This window comes from Oryx dammah, unplaced genomic scaffold, assembly GCF_014754425.2.
Source record: "Oryx dammah isolate SB20612 unplaced genomic scaffold, SCBI_Odam_1.1 HiC_scaffold_12, whole genome shotgun sequence".
Lineage (NCBI taxonomy): Eukaryota > Metazoa > Chordata > Mammalia > Artiodactyla > Bovidae > Oryx > Oryx dammah.
The window spans coordinates 52,043,632-52,070,969 of NW_024070196.1; the positions used below are offsets into that span (position 1 = coordinate 52,043,632).

The window sequence follows — 27,338 nt, forward strand, 5'->3', positions numbered from 1 at the left end:
TGACAACAGTCAGTGCGTTTTATTGCCAGTAGGACCCTTCAGTACAAGGAGATAACTACACGCAGAGCAAACCAAGCTGCTCCTCATGCTCCTCTCAGACCTGGGATCTCCCCCTTTCCTAGGAGGAGGGGGTTGGCAGGGGAGCACGCTCATCCAAACGCTTCCCTTCCCGGGGAGCAGGAGGTACTTTTGATCCACAGAGTGGGCAGGTGGCTCCTGGCTTCTGGGCCTTGTGTGGCTGAGCTGGGGAGGCCTCCAGGAAGGCTAGAAGCCTCCCAGGGGTGGGCACGCCAAAGGGAGGAAGGTGGTGGGCAAGGGAAGAGGGCTCCCAGGCAGGGCCGGCAGATACGGGGAGCGAAGAACAGGAAGGAGGAGGGTCACCGCACACTCCGGGAGGATGGCAGCACCTGTGGCCAGTGGGCGCGGGGCCTACCTCTCCCAGGTAAAGGTCACCTCCCTGTGCTGGGCGCGCCCCGTCACTGACGCCCTAGGGCGAGGCCCAGGGAGAAAGGGGTGATACCCGATCCTGCTTTGCCTGGGGCCATACCAGTCCTGTCTGCCTGGAGCCCACACCCCAAGAGGGCTACAAACAAGTGACCTCTCACCCATCCCCAGCAGCCAGCACGGACTGTGTGTCGTTCATCTCTAACCTCAGACCGCAGGTCCAGAGGGCAGGGAGCCGCCCTGTCTTCCAGCGTGCTGAACACAAACTCAACAAAAGGTCTAGCTCAGAATATTCGAAACACTCTGTGTATTTCCCGAGGAGCTGTGGCTCAGGCCGCTGGGGCCTGGCTGCTCTCAGCGGTCCCTGTTGCAGATAAACAGGCTCTCATCCAGGACAGCCTCGGTTAGTCCTGGGCGCGTGGTCAGCCCTCAGCGAGGGCTGGGGGCCAGGGGCTTGGGCACCTGGGGGGCAGCCGGGCCTCTCAGAGGCGCCTCAGCCATGAGGCCCAGGTCTCCCGTCAGCCTCCCCGCCAGACCCCTTGGAGGGGGCTTAGTTCACGACTTGAGCTGTGTAGCCGGCATCCTTCTTGTCAAGCTGCAAGAGTCAAAGGTGAGGGGGCTCAATGGCCACCGCCGGGAGTGCAGGACACACCCTGGGTCAGGGCCCCCCTGCACCTCCTGCAGGATGAGCCCTGGGCCCCTGCCGTGCTCCCCGGGGTGCTGGGCAGTGTGTCTGCTCCCACCCAGTGGTGTCTGACTATCCCCAAGGGCCAGCACCCCACGGACCCGGGAGCAGAGGCCAGGACAGCACCCCAGGGCCCCTCCCGTCACCCCCCACCGGCCGGGCACCTGGTGGTCCTGCCTTGGGGCCACGCTGGGCTTCTGGGCCAAGGGCGGCTTCTTGGTCCCGCTGCGGGGGGCGGCGCTGGGCTGGCTGGGCTCCTCCTCACCCGGTGCCCCCACGGCCCCTGCCAGCAGGTAGTGCTGCCTCCGCAGCTCCCCGAGCCGCACACGCTCCACCTCCAGCGTCTTCTCCAGCTCCAGGGCCCGCACCTGCAGCCCCACACAGCAGCTCAGCAGGCTGGGCCTTGCCCCAGGGAGAGGGGACGGGGCGGGGGCGGAAGGGGGACGGGAAGGGGTCAGAGGCGGGAGGGCAGCTACCTGGGTCTCCATCTCCTGCTTCTTCAGCTTGATGAGGGAGAGGCCGGAGAAGTCCATGGTGTCTGAGGGCAGAGCGGGGTGGGTCAGCGTCTGCATGCCTTCCCCACCCCGACCCCAACCCACGAGGAACCCAGCGCCCACCTCTGTCCTCGACCTGCTCCTGGCCCGACTTGGTGGAGGCCACCACGTTGGCGGCCATCTCATTGACGGTGCGTGAGCACTCCTGCAGGCGACTCAGGTGGGGGCTGTGCTTGTCGGCCTTCACCTGGGGGGCGTGGGGGGGGGCGGGGACGGCTCAGGGATGGGCCCACCACGTGCGCCACCGCCCCGCGGTCAGTCTCCCGGGGAGCCTCACCTTAGAGGCCGCCACCAGCTGGGCTGTGCTGGCCGCGATCTCGTGCGAGCAGACGATGAGCTCCTCGTACTTGCCCGTGTGCAGCACCACCTTGTCCGCTGACTCCCTGGGGGCAGAGCGGGCGGGGCCTGGGTCTCCAACCCCCTGGACAGCCGGGCACCCCCACGCCCCCTCCCCAAACCCTGAGCACCCCCACCCTGCTCCCTCCACCCCACCCCCAGACCTGGGGCAACATACACCAGTTGGGTGGCTCCCCAGCCCACGGCCTTGGAGGCAGAGATCAGGCCTTCCGTCCACCTTGAATTCTTGGCATAAAATTCCTGCTGCGTGGCTGCCCCCTAGTGGTGACAGGACGACAGGGCGGACCAGTCAAGGATGTCACTGGGGGGACACCAGATCCCCAGGAGTGAGCCCTTCTCCCCTCACCCAGCCACAGGGGCGCACCCCTGGGCTGTGGTTCCCAGGCACGCTGCAGGCCCTGGGGGAGGGCCAGCTGCCGCCACTCTGCACACTGCAGGGGTCTCACGCCCAAAAGGAGCCCTGGGGGGAATCTTAAACCACGGGGTGATTTGGGACAAAGAGGGCTCTGGGGTCAGGCCCCTTGCAGGAATCTATCCTCGATGGCCGAGCTGTGCAGCCTGCCCACTAAGGAGGGGGCCCCACCTGGCCCAGCCAGGGATGCCCCATCCCACCAGCAGCCCAGCTCACCCTGCCACTCTCCACGATTTCCTTCTGCAGGCTGGTGGATGTTGTCACCAGGAGCCGGATGGCCTGCCAAGATCAAGACACAAGTCACCCTTGGGCGGCCCTGCCCGGTACAGAGCCGCCCAGCCTGGGTCTCAGCCGGCCACTCACCTTCATCAAATCTGTGCAGGAGTTGAGGATCCTGGGAGGAGCAGGAGGGACGGGGAGCGAGGGAAAAGGGTCTGCACTGTGGCCCTGGAAGCCACGGGGGGCCAGGGAGCTCGGCCCAGCCTCGTGGGCGCACAGCAGGTGGGGCCGCAGGGTGGGGTGTGCAGTCAGGGGGCATGACCCACCTCCCCAGATCCGGGAAAACTAAGGTGCCCGCCCCGGGGAGACTGGGAGGCACAAGTGGGGCTCACCTCTCGTTCACCTCCAGCTTCACCCCAGAGCTGGCATGGCGGGCCTGGTTCATCATGTCCTACACCCAACAAGAGCTTTGAGTGGGCTGGGAGGAGGGCAGCATTCCTCGAAGGGGCACACCGGCGCTGGCCAGCCCCCACCACCCCACCAGCCACAGAGCCTCGGCCGCCCCTCACCTCTGACCTGCAGAGGCCATCGGGCGCTCCCGCAGAGGGAGGCGGCCCTGGGGCTCCTGCCCCAGCCCCCGGTCCTCACCTCGATCCTCCGCACTGCATCCTCGATGGCTGCGGACGTGGCCGCCATCTCCTTGTCCACCATAGCCCCGAGCTCCTCCTGACACACGTCCAGGCTCTTGGGCTTCAGCTCCTAGGGGACGAGGCATCCGGGAGTCAGGCAGGGTGGATGGATTCCACCCCGGCTGCCCTGCAGAGCCTGGGGGCCAGCCTGGGGCAGTGTTCTTTCCCCAACCTGTGCCCCGCAGCGGCAGGCCCTGCACGTGAGCCCTTGGCTCAGCCCAAGCTGGAAGGAGATGCGGAGAAACTGTGGACCCCAGTTCCACTGCCCTCCTCTGACCCTGGCCTACGCTCCGCTGCCCACCTCACCTGGCCCAGCTGGAGGATGCCCTGCAGGGAGGTCCGCACCAGGCCAGGCTGGGCCTGCAGCAGGGCCCGCTGTTCCTGCAGCTGCCCCACGAGCTCCAGTGCCCGGGCTCCACACTCCCTGCAGGTGTCGATCAGGCCTGGGGCGGAGGAGAGGGCTGTAAGGGGGGAACCCTGGACGACCCCAGCCTGGCCTGACACCAGGACCTCTCTGCAGCCACCCCCTTCCCAGGTCCACAAGGACCACGTGTAACGCGCGCCGGGCCCACTTACGGTCAGCAGGGTCGGTGGGGGCCAGGTGGGAGGTGGCGCTGCCGTGGACGATGGTGTCTGCAGCCAGGTGCGAGAACCGGGTCAGGGCCGCCACGAGGCCGGAGGCGTCTGCTCGGGGAGGATGACACACCCTAACGCTGCTGCCTCGGAGCCAGGCCTGGTGCTGCCTCCCCTGCCCAAGGGCCCAGCAGCCTAGCTCCCAGAGTGTGGTGGGGAGTGGGGCAGGCCCAGGTCACGGAGCTACAAAGCAGCAGAGCAAGAACCAAACTGGGGTCTGTGGGACCCCAGGCCCAGAGGGTGGGTGGGCTCCAGGGTGTGGCTCCCTGAAGAGGCAGCCCACAGGCAGCAATGGCTGGTGGGCACCACAGCCTGTGGCCTCTGTGCCGCCCAGTCTCGGGCCCATGCCCGTGGCACTCACCTGCCCTGGAGGTCAGGTACTGGGCGTGGCCCTTCTCCAGGGCGCTCACCGCGTCCAGGGCGGCCTGGGCCCTGCTCACTAGGTAGTCTGCCAGACAAGGAGGCCGGGTCAGGGGTGGGGCCTGGGCTGAGGCCCCAGCACCCAGCCCACCTCTCTCAGGGTGTAGGGGGGGAGGGACAGTGGGCAGGCAGGCGGCCCTACCTGGGGAGCTGGTGCAGCGCAGGTGCAGGGGGTCGTCCAGCTTGCCCACCGCGTCCTGCAGGATGCGTTTGGCTTCCACGGCAGTAGCCCGGAGCATGGCAAACTGCTCGTCCAGCAGCCTCTGCTGCAGCCCCTGCTCCTGAGACTCCTGGAGGGCGGGGGAGACAGAGGGGTGGCTGAGATCCCAGCCAGGTCAGCTAGCCAGGTGCCCCCTAAAACCCTCGTTGGGGAGGGGGCTCTGGAGAGAGGCCCTGCTCCACCTCTCAGTGCCTGGGTGGCTCCTGCCAGAGCAGGGCAGCCAGCTGAGTGCTAAAAGGGGCTCCTGTCCCCACGCAGCCATCACACAGGGAGGGCGAGCCCCGCTACCTTCTCCTACCTTATCCGCCAGCCGCCCCTGCAGCTCGTCCCTCTCCCGGGAGCTGCGCTGCTGCTCCTGGCTCAGCGCCGCCTCCTTCTCCCGAGCCAGACTCTGGGCCGCCAGCAGGTCAGCCTCGCGCTGCCGCACGACCCTGCTTAGCTCGTCCCTGTCCGCACTCAGTGCGTCCAGCCTGGAGCTCAGCTCCGACCCGCTCTGTGAACACCCGGCATGAGTGGGCTTCCAGATGCCTGCCCGCCCTATCCCCACCTGAATTCACAGACAGTTGCTAGGGGCCCACGAGACTGGGGGGCAGGGACTGAGAGCCAAGCGAGGACCAGATCCCGCTTCCCGAGTGTCCCCTGGTGCTGGTCCCAGCTGCACCCCAAACCAAGGGCCCCTCTGAACCAACCCCGTGCCCCCAGCCGGGGAGGCCCCACACCTGCTCCGTGCGGCTCAGTGCCTCCTGCACGCGCACCAGCTCTCCCGCCTTGGCCTCCAGCTCCCTCTTGAGCTTCTCCAGCTGGTCACTCTGCTCTTCCAGCTGGACGCAGTGGGACAGGATGTTACAGTGGAGATGGGGGGGTGCTCTGGGCATGGTGGGGGCGGGGGCTCTGAGACGTACCTTCATCTCTGACTCCCGCTTCACCTGCTCCACCTGGAAGGCCAGCTGCTCCTTCACCCGCGCCACCTCCTCCTGGCTCTGCTGCGTCACGGTCAGCTGCTTGGCCGTGTCCGCGTTCTGCACAGACAGACCAGTCGGGTTTGGTTCAGGCTCTGCCACGCTCGGGGCTCCTCTCGCGCCCCTCTGTGTACAGGCCTACCTTCCTGAGCAGCTCGGCATGCGTGTTGATGAGCTCGCTGTGCTTTTCCTTCAGCTTGTTGTAGCGGGCCTCCGTAGCGCTGGCCTTCTCTGTGGGGACCGAAGAGGCCGTGGCCATGACCCCCCCCAACTCAGGAACAGCTCCCCTCGTCTGCCCCCCGCCCCCGGCCCTGCCCACATACTCTCGGCCTCCTCTCGCAGCCCCTGGTTCCGCTCGCCCTCCACTTGGGCGGCGCGCAACTGGGCCAGCTCATGGCGGAGCTGCTCGTTATCCACCAGGGCCTTCTGCTTCTGCTTCCGCTGCTCCTCCAGCTCAGCCTCCAGCGCGTTCACCTGGCCCTTCAGCTGCGCGATGAACCGCTGGGCCTGGGTGGCAGGAGGGGCGTGGGCGTGGGTGTGGGTGTGGGGCCCGCAGGCCGGCCAGCCCTGGGCCCAGCCCCACTGCCCGTGCCCCTCACCTCTAGCTTGATCTTGTCCAGCTCGCTGCGGAGCATCTCCACCTCCCGCTTCAAGGCCTCGATCTGGAGGTCTCTGGGGACAGAGGTCAGCGGGCCCTGATGCTCAAGCTCAGTCACCCAGGGCCCTCGGGGGATGGGGGCACAGGCACCGGTCTTATCTTCAGTGGATTTGGGCATCTCCTGCTTGTGCCCCCCACCCGTGGTCTTTCAGGATCACAGCTCCCTGAAGGCTATTGTTCCCCATCCCCACCGGCTCCCCAGGCCCTCACCTGTCATCCTTCACGGAGCCATTGGGGGGTCCAAAGGTCTGCTCGAAGAGGTCCGCCACCACCTGCCACGGGCAACAATGCTTGCTTGGTGAATTCCGCCCGACTTCCCCAGGAGACCGAGGGAGGAGGAAGGGAGGGGGCGCCGCTCACCGCTGGCTCCCCCGCCGGGGGCCCCGTGCTGATCTCAATGAGGTTCTCAGGTTCTTCGTCCTCGGGGGCCTCCTCGGGGATCACCACCACCGGCTTGATGTGCTCGGCCAGCGCCGAGGCCCGCAGGAAGTTGGGGGGTCCCTGCAGAGGCAGTGAGTTAAAGCTGCGGGGCGCTCCCCGCCCCAACCACCAGGAAGCCCCTCCCTCTGCCGACCCCCCCAGCCACAGGTCCCCCCCACCCCCACCCCCGCCAACCCCAGTGCAGGGACAGGGAGGGCTGCAGCTCCGGCGGCGGCCGCTGGAGGGCGCAGGTACCTCGGGCAGCCGGGGGATCTGGATGAGCCGCTTGAAGTAGAGCATGTCCGAGGCTCTGCGGAAGAAGTTCCTGAGGCTGCGGGAGGGAGGGAGGCGGGAGGTCAGGAGCCAGGACCCGGCCCGCAGCCCCAGCGCGCTGCGGCCAGAGCCGAGGAGCCCCGTCCTTGCCATCCTCAACCCCGCCCGGGCCGGCACCTGTGAAACTGCTCGTGGAACCGGTCCCTGTGACCTTGCAGGGTGTCCGCTGGGAGACCTGGGGGCAGCAAGGTTAAAGGGGGCTTCCTCTCTGCTCGCCGCTCTGAGACTTCAAAGGGTGGCCCCATCCTCGCTCCTCCCCCTTCTAGAAACCATCGGAGACTAGAGACAAGACCTCCTGCCACCTGGTTGGCTCCCACCCACCATCAGGAGGCCCCAGGGGCCCTTGTGAGGGGGTCAGGCTTTCAACTGAGTGAGCGAAGGATGGGCGGAACCTCAACCACAGCCCACTGCCCGCCAGGCTCTGCTGGTGCCTCAGGACTGGAGCCTGCCCACGGCTGACGGTGGAACAGCGCACAGACCCTTCTGAACACTAAAGAGCCACCACAGGACCCCCTGGGCCTCCCCAGCGGCACAGAAGCCCCACTGCGGCCTCTGAGGCCAGGCGGTCAAGAGAACTGCAAACATGTAAATCTCTGCAGCTCTCTCTGCTAAATCTGTTTTGGAAAATAGTGATTTTTTTTTCCCATAACAAATATGTTATTTCTATTAATGGGTAATGGGCTTATTACTCATTATATAAATAATATACAAATAATAAATATTTATAAATAATAAATGAATATCTTAAAGATTGCTCAATTCCCATCCCTAACACAGGCTGTCAGCACAGCCCTCTGGGGCTTCGGCTGACCCGCAGGGCCGAGGCAGGCAGGGTCGGGGGCACGGGGACTCACAGGAGTGCAGCTTGAACATGAGCTTGACCGTGTAGTGGTAGAGGTGGCTGCAGTCCTGGATGACCTGGATGAGGGGGGCCAGGCGGCACTGGCCTGAGGACATCTGGGACACGGCGATGGCCGTGTTGAGCTGCCGGAAAACTGCAGAAAAGAGGGGCGGGAGGAGCCTGAACGGGGGACCAGGAGACACCAGTGTGGAGCCTATTCCGGTCACAGGAGTAGGGATGACCATGGTGAGGACAGCAGGCCGTCACCCGAAGACAGGGCAAGGGCCTGGGTTCCTGGCCTCAACCAGTCCTGCTGGGCAGTGGGACTTGACCCCAGGCTCTCGGGAACTGGTGCGCTCCTCGAGGCGAGGATGGACCCCAGGTGCTGAAGCTGCTGCAGACTGAGGCCCAGCCTCCCACCAATGAGGGTGACAGCAAGGCGGGGGCACACGAACCCCAGCTCAGCTCGGCCAGCAACTCTCGTCTCCTGAGAGCCTCCAGGCAGCAGGCCCGAGGATCCGGGTGACTTCGACAGTCCTGTACCCACAGGCTCTCCCCTCACTCTGAATCTGAGACACCTAAGGTTGCGCAGATGTGGAACAGCCTGGGCTTGGCCAGTCTCATAGCAGGAGATTCAGGATGTGGTCCTGCAAACCCCAAGGGACCCCAAAACCTCACTTGCACCCGGGGTCAATCTTCCCTGCCCCTGAGAATCATCCTTTCATCCGATGGACCAAGCAGGAGGGAAAGAGACAGACATACTGCTGCCCCAGGCTGGGGCCCTCTCTGGGGCAGGGAGAGACGTGAGTAGGTGACACCCAGGGCCGCCCATGGGGGACACTGTTCCAGACGGGTGGCCCCTAACCCGGGCCTGCTTTCGCCTTGCCTGGGGTGGGGCCAACCTGCAAACCTACAGGGTGATACGAGGACGCCCAGGAGGGAAGGGCCGAGGAGGAAGGCACAACACCCACTTAAACCTTAATTCTTAGTTACATGTCACGCCAAGTATGTTTTCCTTGTAAAAAAAAATCTAAATACACGTAAAATACGATTTGGGGTTTTAAAACACAATGCAGTCACTTCTCATCTGGGGGGCGTTCAGGACGTTTCCATTTGGGGCTGTTAGAAAGCTCAGGGTGGGGAATGCCCATTCCCCCTCATGCTGTTTCTCCAGGAGATGCTGGCACATGGGGTGGGGGTGCCCTCAGGGAGAGGCACACCTCCGGACAGCTGCCCCCGACCTGGGCAGGGTCCAGACACTGGCGCCAAGAGGCTGCCCGGACCCACTCTTTCTAACTTCTGGCTTCCCCTTAAAAAAGCATCTGCCTCTCACTCTCCTATGGAGCGGGCCGAGTCACCCACAAGTTATTTCAAAGCCGCCACTCAAAACCGTCACCTCTGCAGCCCCGGTGGCGGGAAAAGGGGGGGGGCGGTGCTGAGATTTCCTGTCCTACGGCTGCTGTGTTCCTGGGCAGGGAGATCTGAAGTGATTCAGAGGCCTTTCACGGCAGAGAACGGGTGGGACTGTCCCAAACCAACTGCCCTGGGTAGGAGGTGGTCGGAAACCTGAAGACATGGCTCCTGGGGTCCCCCCACCATTCCCTCCCCTCTCCTACCTCGGGGCCAACAGAGTGGGGCTCCTTCTGCCAGACCATGCCCTGGACATGCCCACCGGGGCCCTGGCATCCTGCAGGGGTGAAATGGCCTCTCCTCCCGGCACTTTGGGGGCACCTGGAGGCCCCATGACCCAGGACTACACATCCGAGGTCCCCCCGGTGGCTCACCTGATTCAGAGAGCTTCAGCTCGCAGTCCATGTAATCGAACATCTCCACGGTGAGCTGGAAGCTACAGGGGAAGGAGGAAGAGCTGGTGGGGGGGATGCAGGGGGTGCCTCCCTAGGCGGGAGGGATGCTTGTGGCCACACCCTCGCATGGATACCCAGAGGGCGGTCCTTCAGCCGAAACACCCAGTTCCGCGTGAGCCCATCCCTTTAGCTTCAGCCTCATCTCCTGGGCACACGTGACCTTCGGCCCTGGGACAGGGCACGACCCCCACCCCGGGGAGCCAGGGGACTCACATGTTGTTGATGTCGGTCCCAGCCGCCTTCTCCAGCACCTCGTCTGTCACCTCCAGGCCTGCAGGGAACTGCGGGTGCTGCGGAGAGGACACCCCCACGCAACCTCAGCCCCCCTCGGCTCTGGCCCAGTGCAGCTTCCAGTCTCTGAGGAAGGGAAGGGGCCGGAGAAGCAGCCCCCCGACCCCAGTCTGTGGAGCCACCACCTGCCCCAGGCACTGCTTGCGGACACGGAGGCGGAGAGGACGGGAGGTCCAGCCGGAGCCCCACGTTGGGAACCGCCCCGGGCCTTCTGACTTCCCTGCCGTCTGTACGGAGTGTCCCCCAGGGGCAGGCGGGGACAGGACAGACCCCACCCTCCTCGATGTTGTGGTGGTGGAGCAGGGGGAAAAGCCCCAGACTCTCCTGAGGAAGCTACCTTGAGATGAAAGGAGATCTTGGTCAGCAAGAGTTTGGTGTAAATATTCACCAGCTGCCCGTATCGGTCGTGCAAGTGGCCCTGCGGAGAAAGCCCCGGGTAAGGATGTGCCCGGGAACCCCGCGGGCCCAGCAAGGAAACCGAGGCTGCAAGATGCAAGGCCACGAGTGGGATGTCGGTCCTGCACCCACCCACCCAGTCACTTATTCATTCAACAAACACCACTCAGCCCACCAGAGGTGGCCAATCTTCTTTCCCCGAGGAGTTTCTCTGCCAGCTCCCTCCCTGCCTATTGCTCTCTCCTTATCGGTCTTGCCAGAGAGACTCTTGTGACAAAAGAGCTCTTTGTCCAGGCAAGAGGCCAGTTCTGAGCTGGGACACTTTATTAAAATGCTGGTGGCAGCCAGGGAGCTACATTCCGATGGGTGTGTACACACACCCTCCCCGCCGCCTCCTCCCAACACCACGTCCCCTGCGGCCACAGCAGCTGGGCCCACGTCTGCAGATGGCTCCAGGGACGCTGTTTTCCTTCTAGGGGCCTCCCCACTGCAGGTTGGTCAGTTCCAGAGGCCTGCCTGGCCCCCTGCATGGCTGATGCAGCCCTAGCCATGCTCCTGGAGGACAAATAAGGCCAGGGGCCCTCTCTCTGCCTGGGGGACGCCCCTGATTCCTGATTGCGGAGCGGACCCAGATAGAAAACATGTTCCTGGGGGCTCTGAGACCTAACTGTGGATGAGAATTTTGGGGAGCCTGCTGAAAACGCAGATTCCCAAGATTCAACAGCTGCCGACGGTCCTGCGGGGCCCAGAGTCTGCACCCCTCACCCGGACTCAGCAAGGGGCACTCTACCTCCAGGGACTGAAGGGCTGAATTCTGGAGCTGGAGGGCCCATCAGCGGCGCGTTTGGGGCGTCCTGTGCCAGGTCTTAAGAGCAAGGCTCAGGTTCAGGCACTGACTCTCTCCTCCCCCACCGTGGCCCCTGAGAACATGGCTCTGACTCTGCTGGGAGGAGGACACCACCACCGGGACTCCGTTCCCCAGGCCCCATGTGCCAAGCAGCACAGCAGTGCCCCCAGGCCCCCGCGGCCACTCCCCGCACCTACCCACAGGTCTCCGATCTCCCGAATGTTGCTCCGGTACCGCTGGCAGTCGTGTAGCACCTGCCCCGAGGTGGGGACAAAGGGGGAAGGCTGAAGGAGCCGGTGCCTTCCGGGGGATGGGGTTGGGGGCAGGGGGTGACACTTGCTCCCTCGAGGCAGGACGGAGGGAGAGGGCAGCAGGCAGGACGAGCAACCAGCCCAGAGCTGAGGGACCCAGACTCGGGGACAGTCCCTCACTCGCTTCAGAGGACGCGGCTTGGGGGTGCTCACGGGAGTGGGGGGCGGCAGACGGAGGGCCGGGGCCCCTGGGCCAGCAGGCAGCAGCTACTCACATTGGGGTGCCCGTCCCGGAGGACCTTGTGGAGCACGTGGCAGAACTTCCAGCTGAGGATGGCGCTGCTGGGCAGCGGCAGCCCGATGGCGTAGGACCAGAAGGTGAAGGCCCCCTTCTCATGGTGAGTGCCCAGGATGATGCCTTCCAGGTCAAGGTCAAGTGCATGCGGCAGGGCCCCCAGCGTGGGTGAGGGCTCAGTGGGTGCAGCTGAGCAGGCGACTGACTGCAGAGATGAGGGTGGCGGGCCACCTGCCCCCTCCCCGCCCCCCTACTGAGCACTGTGGTTCTCAGCCAAGCAAGGGCACGGGTCGTGCCCCACATCCCATGCTGGGCCCAATGGCCCAAGACAATAGGTGGCCGCCCCCAGGCAGGACTCAGAGTCTGGAAGGGGCCGAGCGAGGCTCGCACCAGGCCGTCCGCAGCACCCACTGCTCCCCAAATCCGTCTCCCCAATGTGCGCCTCACACTCCCGCCTCCCCCAGGGGCCCAGAGGAACGGCCGGCCCGAAGAGAGGATACGCCGGGCGTGCTTCTCTTTCACGGGGGCCTCCTGGGTGTTGATGGCTTTGCTGATGCTAATGGCCTGGAAGGGGACAGAGAAGACGGAGGTCAGAGACCCACCCGGCAGCCTTCCCGGGAGAGAGCAGCCAACGGGGGAAGGGGGCGACACACAGACAGGATGGATCCTTCCCACTGGTTAAAGGCGAGGGTAGAGATGACGGGAGAACAGAAATTCTGAGGGACTTCCCTGGTGGTCCAGTGGTGAAGAATCTCCGGCACCTTCCAATGCCAGGGACGAGGGTTCGATCCCTGTCTGGGAACTAAGATTCCCCATGCCACGGGGCAACTAAGCCTGCCCACTGCAACTACTGAGCCTGTGAGCCACAAGGCGAGATCCTGCCTGCCACAACTAAGACCCGACGCAGCCAAAAATTAAATAAATATGATTTAAAAAGAGAAATTCTCTAACCTAAGCAAACCAGACCACTCGGGACTTTTCTTTCACTTGATACGTGCAGCTCAAACTACAACTAACGCTCGATGCCGCCGCCACTGAGAGCATCTGGAGTCTGGGAAATAAGGACAAGGGCCAGCTTGTGCTGCAGGAGAACAACTCTGATCTGAAAACTGCAGGCGGTTCCTTCTCCTCAGAAGGTGTGGCCCCCTGGGGCCCTGGGGGCAAGGCCAGTCCCCTCCTGACAGCTTCCATGGGTCCCGCTTCTCAGAGAGACTGGTGTGGCCTGAGCCTTCCAGGACTCCACCAGGAGATGCATGTCACCCCCACTTTACCCCGGGGCCTGGCCTAGAGAGACAAGGCCCCCACAGCCACTACGTGGAAAACCAGGAGACACCAGGTCCCATGGCTTGTCTGCGCGCATCCTGGGTGGGCGAGTCCTGACTCAGCTCCCAGCCCCACTGACCCAAACAGTGACTGCAACCCACAGGGGTGGCAGGAAGGGGGACCCACCTAGCATACGTGCTGCCCTGACTCAGGCTCCGAGCAAGGTGGCAGTCTCAGGTCCCCTCCCACCTCCACCTGCTGGAGTCTTGTCCCCCTGAGCTCAATGCCTCCTCTTCTAAGAAGGCTTCCTGGATATGACTGCTCCCTCACCAAACACTTGGGGTACTGACTGTCACGCCCACCCCACTCACCCAGGAACCACCACTGGCCCTGGGCTTGCTCATTCATATGTTTTAATTCTCCACCTGGTGGCAGGTCTTGTAAGCCTCTGTCCACCCACCTAGCCCTGAGCTTGTGGATCGAGTGAGAAGAGCTGCTGGTTGGCAGGAGGGTCGGGACGGGGTCCCTGACCAGTGCAGACACCTCTCCAGCTCAGCGATTCTCCCAAGTCCCCTACAAGTGCGGCCCCAGGCCGTCCAGGGAGCTCTCGAGGCTGGGCAAGGGGGTCCCTGCTCCCCCTGCAGCCCGGTCCTGCCCCGACTTGTCTGGAGTGGGCCCAGCTGTGGTGGGAGCAAGACAGGATGGAGAGAGAGCCCTGAGGGGCAGCGGGTGCTTCCTTTTTTTCTAACCCGGAGGCCACTCTGCTCTCCACCTTTGGAGAGGGGACAACAGGACCTGGTGCTGCCAGGCGCGAGGCAATCTCACTCATCTGTGGTCCTGCTGTGACCGACTGGAGGCCTGCTCTGCGAGGAGAGCAACCCCAAGAGCCACGGCCGTGCTTTCTGCTCCGGCTCCCGGACCTGGGAGCGGCTGGGGCTGGGCTGGCCAGGCCCCTCGTGCCCACCCCAGCCAGGCCGGCTGACCTCCTTTCACACATAGCACCCATTGTGGCCGTTCTTGGGGGCTCGGGGAAAGCTGGGCAGTGGCACACAGCATGCTGGGCCCCGGGGGGGCGGCTCCCCCGGCATCAAGGGCCAGGCTGGGGGCACGGCTGTGGCCTCGCTGTGGACCAGGGTCCTGAGAGGACACAGGCCGGGTCTGGCTCCCCTTACGTGAGAAGCCTCGGCGAGCCAGACACGGAAGGCTCCCTGGCCATCTGTTCCATGTTTGCTGGTCCTCTGCCAGCTCCGCCTCCCCGAGGCCCCGGCGCCTGCCCGCGATCCACAGGCATTAACTGTGAGAGGAGCCGGCCCGGTGTACCGCTGCTGGCCTGCCAACATCACGCCCTACCGGGCAGAGAACTCGGCCCAGAGGCTGAGGACGGAGATCAACAGCCAGAAACGCCTGGGCACTCCCCTGCGCCAGGTCCAGGCAACACGCTCCCAGTGGGTGTGAGCCCACTTTCCTGATGAGGAAACTGAGGCTCCGGGAGCTTGGGTATCTGTACAGCTAATAAGGGCACAGGCAGGTCTGGCTGTGTCCTAACGATCCTGCGGTCCAGCTCCCAGGCCCCTCCTTCCAGCACAGGTAGAGAGCTGGCAGGGGTGGGCACACCAGCCCGTAAGGTGGGAGTGGGCCCGTCTCTGGGGTGTATAACCCCATCCCCCAGCTGCCCTGACACTTGAGCTGTCTCTGACGACTGCCACCTGGCCCGCAAGACCATGGGCCAGCACAGAGGAGGGCCACACGTGCAAAGCAGGCTGCCCCGAAGGCCGGGGGATGCCAAAATGTCACCTGCAGTCAGGCTCAGCAGGCGCTCTGCCCTCCCACTGTCCTGGGGCCCGACCCCAGACCCAGGAAGGGGGCGTGCGGACACCCCTCCCTCCTGGAGGCCGCCCCCCACCCCGCCCCCGCCACTCCTCTTCCCTTGGCCTGCAGCAGAGACCCACCCTGCCCGAGTGGGCGGGCTGGGGCCCAGCAGCGGAGCCGGGAGCAGGGCCCACCACCCCGCCCTCCCGCAGCGTCAGTCCAGATGTAAGTGCCCTCTCGTGGCTGGGCCTGGCCCCCCAGGAAGCGCACCTGGCCTTCCCTCTGGGGAGTCGGCTCGCGGGTCCCCTTCCTCCCACTGCCCTGCTTCAGTCTCCCCTGATTTATGCTTCTCCACGTGCTCAGCAACCCCCACCTCCCTTCCCCTGAGTCCATGTCAGTGCCGTGGGGTGCACATGGAAGGTTTCCAGAGGCAGCGAGGGAGGCTCTGGGGACCCAGCGAGAGTCACCCACGGCGGTCTGGGCGCCAGGCCCCTCCCCTCCCCCCCCCCGCAACCCCGCCTCCTGGTGCCGCCCGCGCCACCGGCTGCGGGAACAGGGTCCCTCCCGGCGGGAACAGGCCCCGTTGTGTGCAGGCGGCAGATGTGTGGGCCGGGAAGCCTCCCAAGGAGGCTCAGCGCTCACACAGAGGGGGTCTGTGGATGCTCACAGGCCTGCTGTTCCTGCCAGGGGTGGCAGCCAAGCCCCGTCCCAGGACAGGACAGCAGGCCCCAGGGTGCCCGTCGCCTCCCTGGACTGTCCTGCATGTGCCGCAGAATCGGGGGGGTGGGGCACACCGGGGTTCCTTTCCTCAGCCCAGGAATCTGGGCCGGCCGACTCCGCCATGGCTCTGCTCCCGGGCTTCCAGTCCAGGGCGGCTCTGACTACGACACCCGGTCCTGCCCACACAACACGGCGTCCTCCACCAGTCCCCCGGTGCCTGCGGGGAGACCGAGGGGTAGGGGGCAGTCAGAGGGGCACCGGGGACTGAAAGAGGCTGCCTTCCGCCCTGGTCCATCAAGCAGGGCAGTTCTGCCAACAGAGTATAATCTCTTGGGACGGGCAGATCAACTGCCATGGAGAGAGCCTTTCCGTCCAGGAGACAGGAGGAACTTTAAGCAGAATGGGTTGATTAGGAGCCTGGGTGTGGAGACCTGCTTCCCAGGTGGCGCAAGTGATAAAGAACCCGCCTGCCAGTGCAGGAGACATGGGTTCAATCCGTAAGTCGGGAAGATCCCCTGGAGAAGGAGAACAGCAACCTACTGTAGTATCCTGGAGAATCCCATGGACAGAGGAGCCCGGTGGGCTACATACAGTCCATGGGGTCCCAAAGAGTTGGCCATGACTGAGTGACTAACACTTTCACTTTTTCACTGGGTGTGGAGATAGAAGAGCCCAAACTGGAGAGAAGGTCCAGGGAGCGGGGGGTGGGGGGGGGAGTGGCAAGGGGCGGGTGGCGACCATCCTGGGGGTCTGTTTATCTGACTTCCCACTCAGTCTTTGAGTGGCTGGGGATGGGGTGGGGCAGGGAGCAGCTGTGCCCACTTCTGAACCAGGGTGGGAGAGCAAGACAAGAGCAGGAATGGTGGGTCTGTGAGACCCCCAGATATGCCGGGTGGTGGCAGGGGGACTCTGGGGGAAGGAGCTGAGGGGGGTCTGCAGAGACAGGGGAGGGCAGGCAGGGTCCTTCTTGGACCCTGAGGCTGGGTGACTACACCACGTCCCAAGCATTCATACCACGGCTGCTCCTTCTCTGCTGGAGAACTCCAAGCTTAGGCCCAGGGACCACCTCGCATCAAGGAGCCTGCCCCTCCGACAGCGGGGACCAGGCTGAGGGCTGGGAGGCCTCCAGCAGGCTCTGGAGACACACCTGGAATTGCTGGCCCCAGGGAAGCTTGCAGGAGGCATACTTCATGCCGAAGGGCCAGCTAGCTGGCCTCAATAAATGACTAATAAAATTATTTTTATCAAGTTCAGCCATGTGCCAGGCACCGTGCCGAGCACCTCACCAGCATTATCTCATTTAGTCTCCTGAGTAACCCTGGAAGCAGGTGGATAAAGAAATCAGAGCTCGAGAAGGTTAAGTCACTTGCTCAAGGTCATAATGAGGAAACGCAGCCCCAGCACCCAAGCCCCACTAGGCGCTACTCCAGGCACCGTCCCCCCAGACAAACCTCCCGTGCCCCTCCCTGCTAACCCAGGGCAAGCAGTCCCCAGGGTAGCTGGGCAGCACTGGGACCCAGGCTGCTGGCTCTGCAGATGGTCCCCTTAGACACCGCTGGTCCTGGGTCTCACAGCAGGAGGGGCTGGGGGCCCACACGTCCTTCTGGCCCCTCCGTCCCACTGCAGGGACCCAGCTCCCCAGGACCTGCTGTCACCCAGGGAGGACCTGGCCTGACCCCAAGTCATGATGCGGATTCTGGATCTGGGATTTTTGCAAACCACAGGCAATAACAGCAACTGGGTGGTGGCAAGGAGCTCGGGGTGGGGGGTCCCCCAAGGCTCCCCATTCCTGCAGGCAAGGAAGGCTGCCTGACCAAGGCTTCATTTTGGCTCCCTCCGGCTCCTCCTGGGCTGGCTCTTGTCTGACTGTGGGGCTGGGGACCTCTAGGAAGGCCTCTTACGTGGGCTCCGTTGGGTCTGTGGGACCCCAGGAAACACCTGCCCTGATTCCAGAACAGTCTCGTTCTTGTTTGTCAAATAAAACCCCGTCTGGTGCCAGCAGAGGCCTGGGAGTCAAGCCCGGGGCGACAACCCCAGGACCAGGGTGGACAGAACCTCCAGGCACACTTGGCCCTGGACGGGTGACCCCCAGGAACACAGAGGGAGCATCTCTGTGTGGTCAGGAGAGGGGACCCGGTGAGGCGGGGCGGGGGTTAGGGAGTAGACCCCACAGGTGATATTGCCCAGAGGCTTGCCACCTGGACACCTTCTGTGGACTCGAGACAGAAGCCCCCCCGCCCGCCCCATCGCCATGGGACTGCACACCAGGCATAGGGGGCATGCAACAGCTCACAGAACCACTGTTCTGGAAACCCCAGTGAGGAGTCAGAGCCCAGTGACCGCAGAGGCTGCAGCCCTGACTGTTCTCTGTGAGGTCTGACCTCCCAGCCAGGCTGTGGGGGGCTCTGCACAGAAGAGGAATGCAGACTCGGGGAGACCCCTTCCCCAGGAGCCCACGTGAATGGGGACAAATACAGGTCAGCTTGCCCGGCTCCACCACAGCCACCCGCAGCACCCTGGCCCGGAGACCCCAGGCCCATGCACCCTGACTCACTGGGGAACCTCCACTTTAGAAACCTCCCCTTTCCCATCTGGGAAGCAAGAATAAAAAACCCTTGGGTCTTTGAGGACACAAACACATACGAAGATGTAGGACATCCTCTGGGAGGGGTGGGACATCTTGCTTTGTTCTAGCCACACTGCCTTCCTTCTGGTCCTCAAACAGGGCAAGTCTGGTCCCACCCCCAGGCCCAGCGGTGCTTCTGGGGTCACCCTGCTCTGATCTAAGATGCTCCTCCTAGGAATTTTCCTCCAACCCCCCTCTCTAGAGCAGCCCCCTCCTCCACACAGATAGCACTCTCTCAGTTACTTTCACCCAGGATATTTATTCTCTGAAACCATATGTTTACCATTTATTCTACCTCCCACCCCTGAACTTGAACTTGGCATGAGGAACCTGGTTGCTCCCTGCTGTACCTCTAGTCCTCAAACTTGCAGTCAATAAATCTTTATTGGATGAGTGAAAGAGTGAAAACTTGAATGAACAAAAGCTCTTTCAAAAGTAAGTGCTGGTTAAATTCAAGGTAGTGTGTGTGTCTCTTTCCCCAGCTAATGATTTAACCACTAAATACCAAAGGCAACTATAAAACCATTTCTATTTTTAAACCCAACCCTGAAATGAATCAGACTTAATCTTCCTTGTCCTGTTATCTTGATGCTTCATGGTGGCACTTGGCAGGGACCAAACATCCTTCAAAGAGCCAGGGCACGGGGGCTGGCAGAGGTGGGTTATCCTGCTTCAGTGTTTCCAAAGAGCAAAGAGAGACCGCATTCAAATGCTTTTGCCACCTCAATGGCCATTGATGAAAGCAAACAGGATTTCTGTAGCCGGAGAGGCGGTTGGATGTTGTCACAGGCAAAGCGGTGGGAACTCAGGGTCAGAGGTCGGCAGCTTGGTCATTTCAGCAGATGGGAAGTCGGTGGAGCAACACCGTCCTGCCCATTCAACCGTCTGTTCCCTCCATTCCCGCCACCCCCCCCCCCCCCCCCCGGCCCTGCTTGGTCCAGGCCCCTCAATCATATGGCCTTATGAAACTGGATGGGGGAGGGGAGGGCATGAGCCCCAGGCGGGCTCCTCCCATACCCCAGGAAGGGGCTCAGCGGGGTTGGGCACCGCCACCTCCCCCCCCCACCCCCGGGCTCTGCAGGTGACACATGAGGAGGAAGTGGTAGGAGGAGGACGTGGCCCGAGTCCCACCTCCAGGATGGACCGGGAGCCAGCCCCGGGCAGGCTCCTTCCTGGGCCCTGCTGACATCACTCCCCAGACCTGTCTGGCCCACAAGCTACGGGGCTGAGTCACTCTCTGGCGGGAGAACCTATTGCAATTTGAGATTGTGTTTGTTTCAGCAGGAGGAAAAACAACCCCGCCTCTACTAAACTTTTCTCCAAGGGCTCAGTCTTTCCCCGCAGTGGGTGCCAGGGCCTTTTAGGCTTCACCAAGCAGCAGCATCAAAGGGAGACCACGGGTCCCCAGGGCACCCATTCATTCGGCGCACACTTGCCGAGCGGGTCCCGAGCGGGCACTCCTCGGTGCCAGGACACAGGAGGAGTCAAAGGTGTCCTGCCTGAGGACCCCGGGGTTCAGGGGGTGGTGCTTAGGGGCTGGGAGGGAGGCAATGCGATCTCTCCTCGAGTGACTCTGGATCCAAACATACGCCCAGCCTCAGGTCCGCCCAGTCCTGCTGGTTTGGCTGCAGGGAGACTGGGAAGCAAGTGGGGATAGCATCGCGAGAACTAGGGCAGCACAGGAAGGCTTTGCAAGCAAGGTGATATTTGAGTCCACCCTGGAGCCAGGTGGAGCGGGGGAAGGGTATTGCTGTCAGCCTGGCTGGCAGAGGCGCTCCTGGCAAACGCTCTCTGGGACCCGGCTCAGGTTAGCTGGCTGGGTTTCCCTGTCCCCCCCACCCAGCTAAGCAGGCCTAGACTCGATTCCAAAGAGTTTCCACCTTGCGCAGCGGGACTCAGTGCCCAGGCGGGTTTCATTCACAAATGGGACGCTGACCTGGGGGCAAGGTCAGGAGGGCAGGCCTTTCTGCCAAGAAGTCCCAGCTGGCCTCCCCTGACCTCTCTGGAGCGTCCCCCGGGGCATCTTCCAGGGGACAGCGTCACCCAGGAACAGGGCCTGCCATACCTGAGAAGGTGGCACGGCAGGATCGCCCTGCCAGGAGCAGGTGGCTCCCTACCTTCCCGTGGCAGCCCTCACAGACAGCCCCAGCTCCCCACTTACAGAGGCTCACCTGGGGACACAGGGACAGAAGCCAGGAGGGCGCTACTTCTATCTCTTTGGTCCAGCCTGCGTTCCAATGCACAGCCTAATGGCCAACAGCTGCTTGGTCCAGCACTGGCTCTGCACCAGGCGCTGGGTCGTCCCGCAAATCCTCATACCTACACCATGACTCGGGCGCTAGGATTAGCTCCATTTTGCAGATGGGGTAACTGAGGCACAGAGCCCCACTCTCAGATAGCTCTGCCACAGCCCCCCTGTCCATCTCCCACCTCCTTCACCAAAGTGAACACCCTCGGAGGAGACACATCTCAGGGCACCAGAACCAAGCCAACAGACACAGTCAGTGGTCCCTCGTGAACGTGTCATAGGACAAACGCACAGCAAAGGTGGAAGGGGAAGGGTGAGCAGCCGCAGCCTCACCCCAGCCTGGACCAAGAGGTCACTAGACACGTGGGCAGCCCAGGGGGATCCTGGGGGGAAACCACAGGAGCCCGGAAGTCAGCAGCTGTCCTGAGCATCACCAAGCGGGCTGATGGGGCAGGACCAGGTGGAGGGTGTCTCAGGGGCGTGAAACAGCAGCATCATTGGAAGGAAGGGCACGGCTCGCCACCCCCCACCCACCCCAGCTGGCCCACCCCTGGGGGCCGGGGAGGAAGGCCACTGTTGCTAGGGCAGCTCAGGTGTGGCTTTGCGGGCAGCGTCCCGTGGGGGTTATGAGCCGGGTTGGTTCTCCCTTCCTTTTCAGAAAACCTCGGGCTCACCTCTCATTAGCCTTTCAACCAGCCTGCGCTGGGTGCCAGGCCCCTTCCCTTGCCCCAGGCTTCCGGGAGCCAACAGACGTGGGTGGAACTGGGGGCTTTCTGACTTCCACCATATGGTTGAGGTTTCCTCCCAGACTCGGAGGTGGGGGAACTTTTTTTAAATAAACATTTAAATAAGGCCCAGAAAGGGGTTGGTGACTTACAGTGTTGTAATACCACAGTATCTATAAGGAATACTGAAGACAGAAAGGGAGCATGTATAATTACTTACAACAGCCAAGGCATGGAAACAACCTATCCATCAACGGGTGGATGAATAAAGAGGCGGTACCTATACACAATGGAATATAACACAGCCACTAAAAGAACGAATCACACCATTCGCAGCAACACGGAGGGACCTAGAAATGATCACACTAAGCGAGATGAGTCAGAAAGACCCTATGATGTCACTTATACGCGGAATCTAAAATATGGCCCAAGTGAACTCAGCGACACACCAAAGACAGACTTACAACATAGAGAACAGATTTGTGATTGCCAAGGGGGTGGGTGACCAGGGGAGGGAAGGACTCGGAGTTTGGGGTTAGCAGATGCAAACTAGTACACACAGGATGGATGGGCAACAAGGTCCTACCCTATAGCACAGGGAACTATATTCCTGCGATAAACCACAGTGGAGAAGAATGTGAAAAGACTGTATATATATGTATAACTGAGTCACTTGGCTGTACAACAGAAATTAGACATTGTAAATCAACTATAAAGTGTTTTTTAAAAGGGAGAGTGTGTAAGTCTGCCTGCCCAGCAGAGACGGGTGATGACACTCAAGGGTCGGCAAGTCAGGACAGAAGAAATCAGAAGTCCAAAAGACTACTGCCAATCTGGGAACGGCCTTCAAGCCAGGAACTTAGTGCCCAAACACCTGTCCGTGTGCTGGGGCTTGCCTTTGATACTGAGGTTCTACAGAATTCCTGGCTAGGGAACTTTAATAGACCATGTGCCCAGGACTCCAATCCAAGTCAAATCACTCCCAGTCACCAGGATTTAGACACTGACCAAGTGTAAAAACGCCCCCAGATGATTCTAACACCCAGTCAACCAATCCAGCAGCTGCTGGCCACGTTACTGAGTGCCTGAAATGTGAGCCCAAATTGAGATGTGCTGAATCAAACACAAAACGAGTCTGAAGACTCAGTGGGAGGAAAAGAATGTAAAATACCCCATTCATAATTTCCACAGTGATTACGTGTTGGGATCGTTGTATTTTGGATGTGTGTGCTCAGGCATGTCCGACTCTTTGTGGCCCCCATGGACTGCAGCCCGCCAGTCTTCTCTGTCCATGGATTATCCAGGCACGAGTTCGGGAGCGGGCTCTCACTCCCTTCTCCAGGGGATCTTCCTGACCCAGGGATCGATCCCTTGTCCCTGCGTTGCAGGCAGACTCTTTACTGCTGACCCCCATAGTTTGGATACACTGGGCTAAATAAAATATACGATGAAAATGAATCTCACCTGTTTATGTCTTTAGGGTGGCTAAGTAATCTAAAAATGATACAGGTGGCTATTCTGTCTCTACTGGACAAGCCAGGGTGAGAAGCCCTAAGTGTCAATAAATGTTAATCTTTATAAGATTTCATTTCCACAGAGGCAATATGTCACTGACCTGAAAAACTGAACTTATGATCAGCTTACCGCCTGCTGCTCCCCCTCCACAGCTCCCACCCCTCCCAGAAAGCCCCTAACTCCTGACCCTCCCACCCAGGTGTGATGCTCTTCTTCCCCACCCGGCGCGGCTCACTGAGCAGTGGGGCCCCTCTCTCGTCCTGACCTTAAAGAAGCTTTTGGGCTCTGATTCCATTTCCTGCATGGGAAACAGAGGCCCAGATAGCCAATGTGCTCATAGACAAGTGAAGAAAACAAGCTGGGGTTTAGCATTTCTAGGCCTCCCGTCTGCTGAGCCGTCACCCATGCTAGGCCTCAAAGATGGGTCTCCTCGCTAGTGGAAGGTCTGAAATAGTTCTCAAATTGTAAAGCTTTCTGGGGAAGTGGGAGCAGGGAGAAAGAAAGCTATCGCTGACCACTTTCAGAGCTCCATACTACATGTTTTGCACTCTGATGGTGTTCTCTGCCTATTGCTCCTGTTAACAAATGACCACAGTGGGCTCAGTGGTTTAAAACAACACAAACGTATCATCTTACAGTTCTGGAGGTCAGAAGTCCAAAATGGATCTTAGGGGCTGAAATCAAGGTGCTTGCAGGGCTGTGCTTCTTTCTAGAAGTTCTGTGAAAAAATCCATCTCTTGGCCTTTTTCAGCTTCTAGAGGACACTCACACTCCTTCAGCTTTAAAGCCAGCAATGTCCCATGGCATCCCCCTCACCACACATCACCCTGACCTCCCCGTGACCTCTTCCACATTTAAAGGTCCTGTAATTACACTGGGACCACCTGGCTAGCCCAGGCCATGCCCCCTATTTTTAAGGTCCTCTGATTAGCATTTTCTTACCCAGGACTGCTAAGATATTCATGGGTTCTAGGAATTAGGACATGGACATCTTTGGTGTGGGGCAGGGAGCCTCTTTAGCCCACCCCATCATTTCTAGACCTTGAAACAGCCCAAGGAAGTAGATGGAATTATCTCTATTTTTACAGACCAGGAAACAGGAGTTAAGCACCTTGCCCAGGGACACAGGTGCACCAACTTTCGGTGATATCGCACCGTCTTTGAAACAAGACAGGTGATTTTCATGTTCAGAACACGGGGATGCTGTATTCCACAGTATTCTGTATTCAGAATACTACAACAACAAAAAGCCAATACAGTTTTGTCACTTCCATTTTAAAAAGGGGCTTTATCACCAAAGGGACCATAAAGTCTTGGGGAAGAATAGACCAGCTTTCTGCATGGCGCCCTGGGGATTAATATACAGGCACTCACACACTGACATCACGTAACAACCATGAGTACCCGCAACGTGAAGGATGCAGGACTGCCCTCCCTCCACTTTCCTGACCTGGGCGGGGTTAGAAACCCTTTTGCAAAACAGGGTGTGGTCAGTCACATTTTTCCTCTTCTTGACCCATAAGCCCAGGAGGAATAGCGAGGCTGGCAGGACAGTGGGGACATGTGTTCTAAGGAAGCCAAAATGCCCCTGTGCTCTACAGGGTGCTGTGGTCAACGAGGAGACCCGGACAGTGCATCCCGAAGGCAAGGAGTGTCCGAGGGCTGGATGCATTATTTTCTGTTCAGAAGGAGACCTGTAAGCAGCAGCTTCGGCTCTCTGTGTCCTTTCCTCCAATGGGGCCTGGCTAGCAGCTCACTAGATATTTCTGGGAGCGATCTAATTAAATATTAACTGTGCACAAAACCTTATTCCTGCATCTCTCAGTAAGTCATTTTGAAGACAAATCTAGACAGTGAACCTGAACTCCATCTTTCTAGAAAAAAAAAAAAAGCCCTGGAATGGGTAAAGCCTATGAGATTCACCTATTAGAAAGAATTATTCATGATAAGTAACCCTCTCAGCATCTGAGAAAAAACCAAGCAGCAAGAACAAAACACCCTCTTGTTTACCAAACCAACCATCAAAATATGCGGTGCTGTATCAGGGATTCTCTTTGACATTCGGGAAGCCTGCCCTTGATTTATCACAATTTAAGAGTAAGATCAATGAACTCGGCCCTTTAATTTCATCTCCTCTACGTAGCAATCCGGCCTCTTTATACCTTCTCAAAAGCGTGAAAGAAACTAAAAATCAGAGAATGAATAACATCTGACAACATCCAGATTCTCTCTGCCTATTAGATTTTTCTCCCCATCCTTCTGCAAGTTCCTGGCACAGTTAATTATGCATTAATGACTTTAAATTAAATGCCACATTTGTTTTTATGATGGGCTATCTGGGCTGAAAATATACCAGGGGCCGGATGGTGATGATCACAAGGATAAATTAATAATTTGTGGCTAGGTTGGTTCAGCACTAGGCTTTCCTAGAGCCAAGGTTTTATTATCATTTTCCTTGTTAATCTCAAGCACAAAGGTTAGCTGTTTCCTCTGCATTTCCTCTTACTTCAAAGCGAAAGTTGTTGTAGGCTGCATGTACTAACTTGATTTGAAAGACACCTCAGAAGTTGTTGCTCCTATAGGGAGAGACAGGGAGAACCTTACTAATAATGGCAGACACAAATGTCACCACCTGGCTTCAGACAGGGGTCAGTTCGGTCCTTTTAGCTCCTTTCTTTTTCTGGCCTACTCTTGGAGGATCTTAGTCCTCCAACCAGGGATGGAACCCCTGCCCTCTGCCTGCGGGGCACAGTCTTAACCACTGGACTGCCAGGGAAGTCCACTGCTTATGTCTAAAGAAAAGCTTTCTGTTGTGTCAGTCCTGGTTGACTTACTTTAGCAAATAAACAAGTAAGCTCCCCTCACCCCCACCCAGGCAGAACACCACCTCAGTGTTTGTAAAATAAAAAGGAACAGAAAACCAGAAACACCAACGCCCTCATCAGTGTGGTCTCAGCAGGAACACACGGACTAATACCCCCTGTCATTGTTTCATTTTTAAAATAACCTTCCCAGGATAGGCCACCCTGAGGAAGAGATGCCTGAGCGTGGGAAGTGCAGGAAGGGAACCCTAGGAAGTTTCTGTCAGGCGCCGGCATTTAATAAGGGGGTGTGAACCTGTTTATATGTGGGCCAATGGCTCGGGCAAACAAGTCTGGCTACATACGTGAAACTTTTCACCCAGCAGATAATAAGATATTGTGCGGCCCTGGAAAACAACTCAGGAGGAAAGGAAGCACTGAGTTTCCTTGAAGGAAATGCATTGCTTCTCCGAAGAGGGGGGCATTCTTTTAAGGCGTGGAAAAAGGTGGCCGGAGCCCGGGAGGGGCGGCGCTGCGCGGCCAGGGTGGAGAAGTCCACTCGGGCCAACCCGGGCTGGACGCACCCGGGCCCGGAACGTACCTTGACCCACCTGGCCCACCGCGGCGTCTCGGCCCCCTCCAGCTGGATCCCTTTCCGCCACCTCGGTCCCCGGCCGCCTCAGTCCCTGGACACTTTGGTGCCCTGGCCATCTGAGGTCTCCAGCCGCCTCTCGGTCCCTGGGCACCCGAGGTCCCCGGCCGCCTCTCGGTCCCTGGACACCGCTGTCCCCTGGCCATCTCGGCCCCCGACCGCATCTCAGTCCCTGAACACCTGGCCGGTTCCCGGGCCACCTGGGCCCCTCAGTTGCGTCTCGGGCCCCTCAGTTGCGTCTCAGTCCCCGGCGGCATCTCAGTCCCGGCCACCCCAGCCCCCCGCGCCGCCTCCGGCCCGGGCGCCGGCGCGCGCTTCCGGTTCACCTGCGCCCGGGGCGGCGGAGGCCGGGGAGCTGGGGTGGCCGTGACCGAGATGCTGCCAAGGGAACCCAAGAGGCAGGGAGCGAGGGGGCTGGGGCGCCCCGGGGACGGGCGCAGGCCGGGCTCGAGGGACGTGTGTGAGGGGAAGGGGAGAGGGCGCCGTCCGCCAGCCCGCCCGCCCGCGGCCCCGCCGCTCGCCTGGGTCTTGTCGAACTGCTCGCGCTCGGCCTCCAGGCTGTGGCCAGGCCTGCGGTTCAGCACCCGCGCCGGCACATTCTTGATGCTGTTCATCCTGCCGCCGCCTGCGCTCCCGGGCCGGGCTCCGCGCGACTGAGCGACCCAGGCCGGCCGCCCAAGCCTAGGCACCGCGAGGCCGCCCGCCGCACGGCAACGCCCGCCCTTTGGGGGAGGAGCTTTGCTATCGCCCCGCCCCCGGCCCCGCCCCGGTGGGGTGGCTGGCACAGGCTGCGGCCCCGGGGGGCCCCCAGCTCCTCCACGCCTCAAGTCTGCGAGCGGAAACACCAGTCTCTCCTCCGTCTGCACACACAGACTCCGCCCCGACTCACTGAGCCCTGTCCGCACCAGGCCAAGATCTGGTTAACTGGAGGAAACCTGGCCTCAATGAAACCTGACCAAGGGGAGCACATCTAGACACTTTTTCTTTCATTTTAAACAGGCCTCTCTATTACTTTTACGTGTCAGTTCAGTTCAGTCGGTCAGTCGTCTCCGACTCTTTGCGACCTCATGGACTGCAGCACGCCAGGCCACCCTGTCCTTCACCAACTCCCGGAGTTTACTCAAACTCATGTCCATTAAGTCGGTGATGCCATCCAACCATCTCATCCTCTGTCATCTCCTTCTCCTCCC

The 27,338-nt window shown here is 60.7% G+C and overlaps 1 protein-coding gene across 1 annotated transcript; it reads right to left on the reverse strand.

Annotated features, from left to right (window-relative positions):
* On the reverse strand, positions 1–26,849 carry HIP1R (huntingtin interacting protein 1 related). The gene is made up of 32 exons (XM_040250651.1): positions 26,670–26,849; positions 12,290–12,353; positions 11,770–11,912; positions 11,441–11,497; positions 10,338–10,418; positions 9,923–9,999; positions 9,629–9,690; positions 7,858–7,998; positions 7,121–7,178; positions 6,926–7,001; positions 6,611–6,751; positions 6,461–6,522; positions 6,192–6,264; positions 5,916–6,099; positions 5,735–5,823; positions 5,536–5,652; positions 5,353–5,454; positions 4,932–5,126; positions 4,556–4,703; positions 4,355–4,441; positions 3,937–4,044; positions 3,667–3,803; positions 3,320–3,430; positions 3,064–3,122; positions 2,816–2,846; positions 2,669–2,731; positions 2,198–2,298; positions 1,961–2,066; positions 1,747–1,870; positions 1,606–1,667; positions 1,294–1,497; positions 1–1,039 (listed from the first exon to the last, which is right to left on the reverse strand). Exons 1-32 carry the CDS (start codon positions 26,760–26,762, stop codon positions 995–997), a joined length of 3,201 nt encoding a protein of 1,066 aa, XP_040106585.1. The 5' UTR covers positions 26,763–26,849; the 3' UTR covers positions 1–994.
* Positions 26,850–27,338: the final 489 nt, after the last annotated feature.

What these genes read in the sequence shown, in the direction of transcription:
- HIP1R (XM_040250651.1), bottom strand. Translation starts at nt 26,762, where the DNA reads ATGAACAGCATCAAGAATGTGCCGGCGCGGGTGCTGAACCGCAGGCCT. An exon ending in GGGAGATCGGAGACCTGTGG is followed by an intron (nt 10,419 to 11,440) that starts GTAGGTGCGGGG and finishes CTTTCTCCGCAG; the next exon opens with GGCCACTTGCACGACCGATA. An exon ending in GGAGCAGGTCGAGGACAGAG is followed by an intron (nt 1,668 to 1,746) that starts GTGGGCGCTGGG and finishes CTCTGCCCTCAG; the next exon opens with ACACCATGGACTTCTCCGGC.